A 12,029-nucleotide genomic window follows, 5' to 3' on the forward strand; every position below is an offset into this window, starting at 1 on the left:
CATATTCTTTTAAAATATATAGCTATCTCAATTATCACTCCCTTTTAAAAAACACCCTAACATCATATTCACCACTTTTAAAGATTCTCTGCAAAGATTCACCACTTTCAAGGATTCCTTGGGATTGGACTATTCGACATACATAACAAACAACTAAAATGGTCCAATATCAATCAAAATATCCACAATATGACATATTCCATAAATAACTAACACCCCTGAAAAAAAAAAACACTTTCCTTTTAAACACACCGAGATTTGCAATGTTTAAATACATTGTAAACTAGTCTGACCCCTAACCAGAGTTTGATAAAAATCTCCTAATATTATTAAATTTATTTAAAAAAATAAAATAAAAAATATCTCTATTTTATAATAACTTAATTAACATTTGACCAACTGAAAATTTCGATCACATGATGTTCCATTCCCGAACCTCGTCCCCCAAAAGAGGGATTTCTGTCTGATTGTCAATAACTAAGAATTTCGCAATAAAATAGATTAAACCAAAGCCCTGCATAGTACCGTGAGGCTTTAAAATCCCTTTTAACAAAGTTGTATCCACACATCTCCATTGATTCGGCCTTTAAGCTCTGGAATCTCTCCCTTCTTCTTCATCTGCCTTCAGCTTACATTCTTTTAGTGTTACCAGCGGCAAAAATGAGTTCTGCAATGCGACGATTGGTGGGATCTGCACTGAAGAATGCATCATCTTCTTCTTTCAAAACTAATGTTATGCCAAGAAGGTTTTATTCGAGTGGTGGAAGTCCGCCACGCAAGGTTGTTGTGTTGGGAGCTGCTGGGGGTATCGGGCAGCCACTGGCTCTTCTGATGAAACTCAATCCTCTGGTGTCAAATTTGGCGCTCTATGATATCGCTGGCACTCCAGGTGTGGCTGCAGATGTCGGCCACATCAACAGTCGTGATGAGGTGGGTTCCTCTTTTCCTACCGCGTTTTTTTCGTTCTCTGTATGCTGGATCTGTTCTCTCTACGAACGATAGAGATGTTTTGATTTTAGTTTCAAGGGATCTCCATTGGGATCGATCGTACGACGACCCACTTGGTAGGATCTACTTTTCGTTAGTGTTTTACCTGTTATTAGTTCTTTGATTTTACGTTTCTGATATTGTCCATGGTCAGATAATTTATTTATTTTGGTAAGCGCCTATTTTTTTAAAGGAACCAGGCCTTATACCAGGCTTAGACTCCACTGCTATAACCTGTCAAGGTCTCTGGGATTCTTCGAATGTGGAATTTATTCTTTTGGCCACATTTTTGCAGGAAATATGCCTTCCGGGGCTTTTGAACGTGGGTTTGAGCCCTGAAAGCGCAATGATTTAATTTCTTAAACACAACCCAATTCACGTTAATGGTCAACTCAATTCACTTTCATGGTCAGTTTGTAAATGTGTTTGTGCATATTTTGATTGATGAAAAAAAGCACCTAGATATTTATTTCGTGGAAATCCATGGCTGCATCATGTGCACCTACTCGATTAGGGTTTTTAATTTTATGGATCTAGGTGACATTTGGCCCAACAATCCATTGAAGCAACGCCCATCGCATTGTCATTCTAAAACGATTGTAATGTACACCGTGAATATTGGATTTGACTATACCTGACATTCTTTGGGCCATTTCAAAAGAGGCAGATATTGAGGGCTACATTATTATTATTTTTGATTGTTTTCTTGTTGGCAAATGTCTTTCTGTCAACATAGTGGGTTTTTCCCTCATTGTAGATGCTACAAACATAGAATCTCTATTCCACCAATTTCATGCAGGATTTGCTCCTGATCTTGTCTGTTGAATCTCAATATGGTAGTTAACTCCGATGGTGAGATAATGCCGCAACATACTTCTAAGAGGGCACTGAAAGTGCTATGATTTAACTACTTGACTACAATCTGCCTGACATTTATGGCTAGATTGAAATTTAGGCTGTGCTTATTATTATTATTAGCAGTAGTAGTATTTGCTATTGATAGGAGAAGGTTGAAATTGAGGTTGGGCTCACTATTATTGTTTTTGTTTGGTCAAGGCCTTTTGACTGGCGTGGGTGAAACACCTTAATTGCATCTATTCATCAAAGTCACGCATGACTTGCAGATGGGCTCATCTGTGCAAACCTCAATAGCACAGGGGTCATCATTAACAGCACCTCTACATTATCATTGAACTAGTGTTTATCATGTTAACCCGACTTGATATTTTGGAATGACATGGGCAGCTGCATTATCATGGGAATATGCCTCCTGGGTTTTGAACCTGGGTCATCCTCATGACAAGCACCCTACAACTTGCCACTAAACCACAGCCCAATGGACGAGGTAGTTCATATTTTTTTGATGAAAAGTGCATCTATATTTTTAGCAGAATCCACAGCTGGATCATATGCCTCTGCTTAATAGGACTTTTTGATCTGATGGATCTAAGTCATACTTGCCCTAATGACTACTTAGAAGTTAGAATAGTCTCATTGCATTGTCAATTTGTTATTTTGTGAGGATTGAATTGATGACCCTCTGCATATTGGATTTGCCTCTATATCCAACCTTTTTGGGGTCGTTTAGATTTGCCTCTTTATCCATGAGTAGATTAAATCAAAATAGTCTTCGCAGCGTAAATTAAACTAAGGTTGAATAAACTCCCTAAAGTGGCTTGTGAGATGCTAATTATTTATCACAACATCACTTTTATACCTGGATTGGATAAGACTATACCCAGATTGAAATGTCGTATACCTGGATTGGACAAGATTATACCCTGATTGAAACGTGGGTTGGTATAGGTCTTCAATCTCCTACGAGCATAATCATTGCTTTTGGTGCTCTATCTCCTCGGTAAAAGCCAAAAGGTGGATTTTACTATAGAATACAAATAATCCTATTCTTGTTCACTATGAGGAGGACATACCATTGCTTGGGTCATGGAACAAGGATAACAAGTTTTACTTCTTTTGGAACTTTGCGATAATAATTTCTTTTATTATTTTTTGGTCTACATATTTATCATTTAATTTGGTACTGCCATATTGATTTTATCATGCTTGTGTCACGACCTTGTCGGTAATTCACAGCAGTGTGACCTGGGTGCAGGTTGCAGGATATATGGGAGAGGAACAACTTGGCATGGCATTGGAGAATGCAGATGTTGTGATCATTCCTGCTGGTGTGCCTCGAAAACCTGGCATGACCCGTGATGATCTCTTCAACATCAATGCAGGGATTGTTAAATCTCTTTGCTCTGCAATTGCAAAACACTGCCCAGAGGTAAGTTGTCATGATTTATGATCTTCTTTGAAGTTTTTGTTTTCATGCGATTTTCTTATTGACTATTTCATAGGAATAAGCATGACGTTCATTGTAAGTTGCTTTGTCGAAGGCTTTGTATGTTTGAGATCTATAGAGATGGCAATATATACAAATACATATTTGCAAGAATCTTTAAGTAAGTTGTTGATCTAGATTTACATACTGTTCTTGTATATAATCAATTCTACTGGAGAGGTTAACGAAGCTTGAAGACTTCTTTGAGTCAAATGAATAGGTGATTGACTCATTATTGACTCTTTATTTAGACAAATTGCAGCTAACTTTTGCCCATAAGAAGGAAATACTAATTGAAATGAACTTAAGAGTAATTAGCTGTGTAGTCCAATGAGAGTTTGCAGCCACTGTTAAAGCCCTGTTATTCTTGTTTCTCCTCTTGTAGTTAGTAACTTAGCTTTTGGACTTTTGAGAAAATTGGCATATGAATATCAATATAAAAAATATCCTTGGTCTTCTATTTAACTGTGCACAAATCCACTTGATCACGAGGTATCCTCTATAACATTATATAATACATACAATCAGTATGTACTACCATTAGCGTGGCAAGTTAATAGATAAAGAAGTATGTTTCACAATTATTTGTTTTGTTCATGTACTGGTGTGTGTGTACAGTATGTATAGTATATTGTTACATATTATATAGATAGAGATATGGAGAGGGGGGGAGTGTACTGGATAATGTTTTCCTTCTATCAGGAATGGTATATTTGGATTCAAGAAATCATCTAGAATTGGTTTTTATGGCATTGCTGAGGATTTGATATCCATGGCAGGCAATTGTAAATATGATCAGCAATCCTGTAAATTCTACTGTACCAATAGCTGCTGAGGTTTTTAAGAAGGCAGGGACCTATAATGAAAAGAAACTCTTTGGTGTTACTACTCTTGATGTTGTCCGCGCAAAGACGTTCTATGCTTCAAAAGCAGGAGTTCCTGTTGAAGGTATTTAAAATTCTGGCTTGTTATGCTTAGCTACTCTCAAATATTTAGTATTCTGTAAAATATTTTTACTTTTTATAATTTAATCATGAAATATGCATCCTGGGAAAACATGCCAGGCACTTCTCCTCATTTCAAGGATGGTATCATAGGGCTCAAGGCCATCAGAAATATAGTCAGCTCAAGATGTCACTTGAGGGAATTGAACCCGGGTGGGAAGGATAACAATCTTTGCACACAACCATCTGGGCTAGACCCAATACATGATATTCTGCAGGATCTTACCAACATCATGCTTTTATTAAAATTAGATACAATTCTCAGTTTTATGTTTGTTGTTGATGTCATCCTATGCTGTCTACAGAAGTTGATGTTCCTGTTGCAGGTGGACATGCGGGTGTTACAATTCTTCCACTTTTTTCACATGTATATGACTTTGTTGGATCCTCATCTTGAGTTTGTTCTTTACTCTTGGATATTAGAAGATTAATTTATCAAAGATAAAATGAGATCATAATTACCTACCCTTCAATACAGTTAAAAAGGGAACTAACACTTTTTTGTTTTGATAATTTTTTTAGGCAACACCAAAGCCAAACTCTGTATTGTCTGAGGAGGACATTAAAGCCTTGACAAAGCGCACACAGGATGGAGGAACTGAAGTTGTTGAAGCAAAAGCAGGGAAAGGTTCAGCCACACTGTCTATGGCGTAAGTTTATGTTTTGGTCCTCTATAGTGGCTAATATGCATTCATATCTTTTGAATGTTTTTTTATTCTTATGTGACTGTCTAGAGAGCTGAATTTTTCATCTTGATGCAGTAGTTGGAGTCAGATAATCTTATCATGGTGTGTGCTTCATGATTTCATGCTTGGCATGCAACATGATTTCATGCTTGATAAGTACCTAATCTGAGATTCACTGTCAGTGAGAATATGGCATGAAGGAGCTTCTTTCTCTTTATCTGAATCTTGTACTTCATACATTTGCATGTCTCAAATCTTTTGCCTTAAGCTTAGGTACTTATCCTACATGAAATCATGTAACATGCATGTCTCAAATCTTTTCCCTTAGGCTTTCTCATTTGTGTAAAACTCAGCGGGTGCTTTTAACCTGTGAGGTTTGACCGATGGATTGTTGCCTTTCATTTACCTTAGTTTGATTGAAATGTTCAGAGTTAATCTAGATTCTGCATGGAAAGATCCTTCCCTAAGAAAAGCCATGAGTCTCTTCAAGGATGTTATTCCTTCTTAAACATAAGATATGTCAAATGGATCCCGCAAAAGTTGTGTGCTTGATGATGGGTAAATCTGGGTATGAGATTTACAAATTTGCACTTACATGTATGCCTGTGGTTGCAATTCACAGATAGGCGCATAGCATCCATTCATTACCTCATCTTGAGCATTTGAGCATGGTTCATGCAAAAAACATTGCTGGTCAGTTAAATCCATTAGTTGAAAACTTGGAAGTGAAGAGTAGTGTTGTAGTCTTCTCTATGTTGATGAATGCTTTTTGAGACTTCAAAATGTTTAGACATGCAATTCCTTTTCCATCTTGCTCCTGTGTTCTCAAATTTTGTTTTTTCTACTGTTTTTTAAGGACAAATATAAACCATGGGATATATATTTTTCCTACCGCGTTTTTTTCGTTCTTTGTATGCTGGATCTGTTCTCTCTGTGAACGATAGAGATGTTTTGATTTTAGTTTCAAGGGATCTCCATTGGGATCGATCATACGACGACCCACTTGGTACGATCTACTTTTCGTTAGTGTTTTACCTGTTATTAGTTCTTTGATTTTACGTTTCTGATATTGTCCATGGTCAGATAATTTATTTATTTTTGTAAGCGCCTATTTTTTTAAAGGAACCAGGCCTTATACTAGGCTTAGACTCCACTGCTATAACATGTCAAGGTCTCTGGGATTCTTCGAATGTGGAATTTATTCTTTTGGCCACATTTTTGCAGGAAATATGCCTTCCGGGGCTTTTGAACGTGGGTTTGAGCCCTGAAAGCGCAATGATTTAATTTCTTAAACACAACCCAATTCACGTTAATGGTCAACTCAATTCACTTTCATGGTCAGTTTGTAAATGTGTTTGTGCATATTTTGATTGATGAAAAAAAGCACCTAGATATTTATTTCGTGGAAATCCATGGCTGCATCATGTGCACCTACTCGATTAGGGTTTTTAATTTTATGGATCTAGGTGACATTTGGCCCAACAATCCATTGAAGCAACGCCCATCGCATTGTCATTCTAAAACGATTGTATTGTACACCGTGAATATTGGATTTGACTATACCTGACATTCTTTGGGCCATTTCAAAAGAGGCAGATATTGAGGGCTACATTATTATTATTTTTGATTGTTTTCTTGTTGGCAAATGTCTTTCTGTTAACATAGTGGGTTTTGCCCTCATTGTAGATGCTACAAACATAGAATCTCTACTCCACCAATTTCATGCAGGATTTGCACCTGATCTTGTCTGTTGAATCTCAATATGGTAGTTAACTCCGATGGTGAGATAATGCCACAACATACTTCTAAGAGGGCACTGAAAGTGCTATGATTTAACTACTTGACTACAATCTGCCTGACATTTATGGCTAGATTGAAATTTGGGCTGTGCTTATTATTATTATTAGCAGTAGTAGTATTTGCTATTGATAGGAGAAGGTTGAAATTGAGGTTGGGCTCACTATTATTGTTTTTGTTTGGTCAAGGCCTTTTGACTGGCGTGGGTGAAACACCTTAATTGCATTTATTCATCAAAGTCACGCATGACTTGCAGATGGGCTCATATGTGCAAACCTCAATAGCACAGGGGTCATCATTAACATCACCTCTGCATTATCATTGAACTGGTGTTTATCACATTAACCCGACTTCATATTTTGGAATGACATGTGCAGCCCCATTATCATGGGAATATGCCTCCTGGGTCTTGAACCTGGGTCATCCTCATGACAAGCACCCTACAACTTGCCACTAAACCACAGCCCAATGGACGAGGTAGTTCATATTTTTTTGATGAAAAGTGCATCTATATTTTTAGCAGAATCCACGGCTGGATCATATGCCTCTGCTTAATAGGACTTTTTGATCTGATGGATCTAAGTCATACTTGGCCTAATGACTACTTAGAAGTTAGAATAGTCCCATTGCATTGTCAATTTGTTATTTTGTGAGGATTGAATTGATGACCGTCTGCATATTGGATTTTCCTCTATATCCAACCTTTTGGGGGTCGTTTAGATTTGCCTCTTTATCCATGAGTAGATTAAATCAAAATAGTCTTCGCAGCGTAAATTAAACTAAGGTTGAATAAACTCCCTAAAGTGGCTTGTGAGATGCTAATTATTTATCACAGCATCACTTTTATACTTGGATTGGATAAGACTATACCATGATTGAAATTTCGTATACCTGGATTGGACAAGATTATACCCTGCTTGAAACGTGGGTTGGTATAGGTCTTCAATCTCCTATGAGCATAGTCATTGCTTTTGGTGCTCTATCTCCTCGGTAAAAGCCAAAAGGTGGATTTTACTATAGAATGCAAATAATCCTATTCTTGTTCACTATGAGGAGGACATACCATTGCTTGGGTCATGGAACAAGGATAACAAGTTTTACTTCTTTTGGAACTTTGCGATAATAATTTCTTTTCTTATTTTTTGGTCTACATATTTATCATTTAATTTGGTACTGCCATATTGATTTTATCATGCTTATGTCACGACCTTGTCAGTAATTCAAAGCAGTGTGACCTGGGTGCAGGTTGCAGGATATATGGGAGAGGAACAACTTGGCACGACATTGGAGAATACAGATGTTGTGATCATTCCTGCTGGTGTGCCTCGAAAACCTGGCATGACCCGTGATGATCTCTTCAACATCAATGCAGGGATTGTTAAATCTCTTTGCTCTGCAATTGCAAAACACTGCCCAGAGGTAAGTTGTCATGATTTATGATCTTCTTTGAAGTTTTTGTTTTCATGCGATTTTCTTATTGACTATTTCATAGGAATAAACATGACGTTCATTGTAAGTTGCTTTGTCGAAGGCTTTGTATGTTTGAGATCTATAGAGATGGCAATATATACAAATACATATTTGAAAGAATCTTTAAGCAAGTTGTTGATCTAGATTTACATACTGTTCTTGTATATAATCAATTCTACTGGAGAGGTTAACGAAGCTTGAAGACTTCTTTGAGTCAAACGAATAGGTGATTGACTCATTATTGACTCTTTATTTAGACAAATTACAGCTAACTTTTGCCCATAAGAAGGAAATAATAATTGAAATGAACTTAAGAGTAATTAGCTGTGTAGTCCAATGCAAGTTTGCAGCCACTGTTAAAGCCCTGTTATTCTTGTTTCTCCTCTTGTAGTTAGTAACTTAGCTTTTGGACTTTTGAGAAAATTGGCATATGAATATCAATATAAAAAATATCCTTGGTCTTCTATTTAACTGTGCACAAATCCACTTGATCACGAGGTATCCTCTATAACATTATATATTACATACAATCAGTATGTACTACCATTAGTGTGGCAAGTTAATAGATAAAGAAGTATGTTTCACAATTATTTGTTTTGTTCATGTACTGGTGTGTGTGTACAGTATGTATAGTATATTGTTACATATTATATAGATAGAGATATGGAGAGGGGGGAGAGTGTATTGGATAATGTTTTCCTTCTATCAGGAATGGTATATTTGGATTCAAGAAATCATCTAGAATTTGTTTTTATGGCATTGCTGAGGACTTGATATCCATGGCAGGCAATTGTAAATATGATCAGCAATCCTGTAAATTCTACTGTACCAATAGCTGCTGAGGTTTTTAAGAAGGCAGGGACCTATAATGAAAAGAAACTCTTTGGTGTTGCTACTCTTGATGTTGTCCGTGCAAAGACGTTCTATGCTTCAAAATCAGGAGTTCCTGTTGAAGGTATTTAAAATTCTGGCTTGTTATGCTTAGCTACTCTCAAATATTTAGTATTCTGTAAAATATTTTTATTTTTTATAATTTAATCATGAATTATGCATCCTGGGCAAACATGCCAGGCACTTCTCCTCATTTCAAGGATGGTATGATAGGGCTCAAGGCCATCAGAAATATAGTCAGCTCAAGATGTCACTTGAGGGAATTGAACCCGGGTGGGAAGGATAACAGTCTTTGCACACAACCATCTGGGCTAGACCCAATACATAATATGGTGCAGGATCTTACCAACATCATGCTTTTTTTAACATTAGATACAATTCTCAGTTTTATGTTTGTTGTTGATGTCATCCTACGCTGTCTGCAGAAGTTGATGTTCCTGTTGTAGGTGGACATGCGGGTGTTACAATTCTTCCACTTTTTTTACATGTATATGACTTTGTTGGATCCTCATCTTGAGTTTGTTCTTTACTCTTGGATATAAGAAGATTAATTTATCAAAGATAAAATGAGATCATAATTACCTACCCTTCAATACAGTTAAAAAGGGAACATACACTTTTTTGTTTTGATAATTTTTTTTAGGCAACACCAAAGCCAAACTCTGTATTGTCTGAGGATGACATTAAAGCCTTGAAAAAGAGCACACAGGATGGAGGAACTGAAGTTGTTGAAGCAAAAGCAGGGAAAGGTTCAGCCACACTGTCTATGGCGTAAGTTTATGTTTTGGTCCTCTATAGTGGCTAATATGCATTCATATCTTTTGAATGTTTTTTTATTCTTATGTGACTGTCTAGAGTGGTGAATTTTTCATCTTGATGCAGTAGTTGGAGTTAGATAATCTTATCATGGTGTGTGCTTCATGATTTCATGCTTGGCATGCAACATGATTTCATGCTTGATAAGTACCTAATCTGAGATTCACTATCAGTGAGAATATGGCATGAAGGAGCTTCTTTCTCTTTATCTGAATCTTGTACTTCATACATTTGAATGTCTCAAATCTTTTGCCTTAAGCTTAGGTGCTTATCCTACATGGAATCATGTAGCATGCATGTCTCAAATCTTTTCCCTTAGGCTTCCTCATTTGTGTGAAACTCAGCGGGTGCTTTTAACCTGCGAGGTTTGACCGATGGATTGTTGCCTTTCATTTACCTTAGTTTGATTGAAATTTTCAGAGTTAATCTAGATTCTGCATGCAAATATCCTTCCCTAAGAAAATCCATGAGTCTCTTCAAGGATGTTATTCCTTCTTAAACATAAGATATGTCAAATGGATCCCGCAAAAGTTGTGTGCTTGATGATGGGTAAATCTGGGTATGAGATTTACAAATTTGCACTTACATGTATGCCTGTGGTTGCAATTCACAGATAGGCGCATAACATCCATTCATTACCTCATCTTGAGAATTTGATCATGGTTCATGCAAAAAACATTGCTGGTCAGTTAAATCCATTAGTTGAAAACTTGGAAGTGAAGAGTAGTGTTGTAGTCTTCTCTATGTTGATGAATGCTTTTTGAGACTTCAAAATGTTTAGACATGAAATTCCTTTTCCATCTTGCTCCTGTGTTCTCAATTTTTTTTTTCTACTGTTTTTTAAGGCCAAATATAAACCATGGGATATATATTTTTACCCTGAAGACCTCCAAATCATTTGGAAAAGGAGGTGCTGCAGCAAAAGAGATGGGTTGAATTTGTTGTTTGGATGGACTCTATGGTATGTAATCTTAGTTGGATTTCCAATATACTTTTAAACCATATTTTCATTTTATTTTTTAGTACTATTAGATATTATATCTTACCTCATTTTATGGTTAACATTGTATAACAAAAACATGCGTTGTGTTATGTAATTAATACTAACATGTAATATTGATTTTTTTTGTCAGAATGCTATAGGTAATGATTGCCAAGACGATGATCCAAATTATGTTCAACATATATCAGGAGATGATGAGGATGAGGATGAGGATGATGGTGGTGAAGGAGGAGATGATGATGATAGTTGCGGTGTTGGTGAGGATGTGGATCAGAGTAATGAGGATGGTCAAGATGATCATGAGGATGATCTTGGTGGTGGTAGCTAGGCATGCACATGCATTGTTTTTTATGAAGAAATTATTGTGTAGAATGACATTGTTATGTTTAGATGGGTGTTGTGAATTTACCCTATATCAATGAGACATTTTGATTTTGTAATCATACGATGAGTTTGATTTATGTATGTTGTTAATTTATCGTAACGATATTCATGAAATATTTTGATTTGTTAATCATATTTGAATTTTAGTTGTTTTGATTAAAAATAATACTGATTTTATTAGTATTATGTTGCTATTTTATACATGTTTTGAAAATTGTTAATGACACATTGTTATTTTTTTGGATGGATGTTGTCAATTTCTCTTAAATTTCTTTACAAATGATTTTGAATTGTGATATCTGCTTTAATGATATTTAGAAACTATCATATATTTCACTATGAATCTATAAAGGGGGTCATATATGTAAAGAAAAATATACTCTATATAAGAAGTCAAATGCGGATGTAACCATGGATGCAAAATTGAAAGTAAAATTGGATGTTAAACTAGGAATTAATACAAAATGCAAACAATTGACATACAAAGTGTTTTAAATTAGAAGTGAAAAATTGTGCAATAGTTGACACAAAGAAGGGAACAAAACATGGCATACAAAAGGATATCAAATTGGGCAAAAACAAGGACACATAAATGGGCACCAAATTAGATGCAAAAAAAGACAACAACTAGATGTAAAATAAGATGC

At 36.0% G+C, this 12,029-nt stretch overlaps 2 protein-coding genes and 1 long non-coding RNA gene across 3 annotated transcripts; all 3 read left to right on the plus strand.

Annotated features, from left to right (window-relative positions):
- The first annotated feature begins 652 nt into the window (after nt 1–652).
- LOC149231134 (malate dehydrogenase, mitochondrial-like) lies at nt 653–5,818 on the plus strand. The gene is made up of 6 exons (XM_089376201.1): nt 653–930; nt 3,101–3,274; nt 4,111–4,279; nt 4,641–4,702; nt 4,858–4,985; nt 5,644–5,818. Exons 1-6 carry the CDS (start codon nt 661–663, stop codon nt 5,645–5,647), a joined length of 807 nt encoding a protein of 268 aa, XP_089232327.1. The 5' UTR covers nt 653–660; the 3' UTR covers nt 5,648–5,818.
- A 2,257-nt stretch (nt 5,819–8,075) lies between these two features.
- On the plus strand, nt 8,076–9,954 carry LOC149231135 (malate dehydrogenase, mitochondrial-like). The gene is made up of 4 exons (XM_089381552.1): nt 8,076–8,237; nt 9,075–9,243; nt 9,360–9,415; nt 9,823–9,954. Exons 1-4 carry the CDS (start codon nt 8,076–8,078, stop codon nt 9,952–9,954), a joined length of 519 nt encoding a protein of 172 aa, XP_089237678.1.
- Nucleotides 9,955–10,840: 886 nt separating this feature from the next.
- LOC149231136 (uncharacterized) lies at nt 10,841–11,491 on the plus strand. Its single transcript, XR_016247423.1, has 2 exons — nt 10,841–10,956; nt 11,129–11,491. It is a non-coding gene; the product is annotated as an uncharacterized LOC149231136 (long non-coding RNA).
- Nucleotides 11,492–12,029: the final 538 nt, after the last annotated feature.

This window comes from Pinus tabuliformis, chromosome J (genome assembly GCF_031772625.1).
Source record: "Pinus tabuliformis cultivar Carrire ecotype Pingquan chromosome J, CPIR1, whole genome shotgun sequence".
Classification (NCBI taxonomy): Eukaryota; Viridiplantae; Streptophyta; class Pinopsida; order Pinales; family Pinaceae; genus Pinus; species Pinus tabuliformis.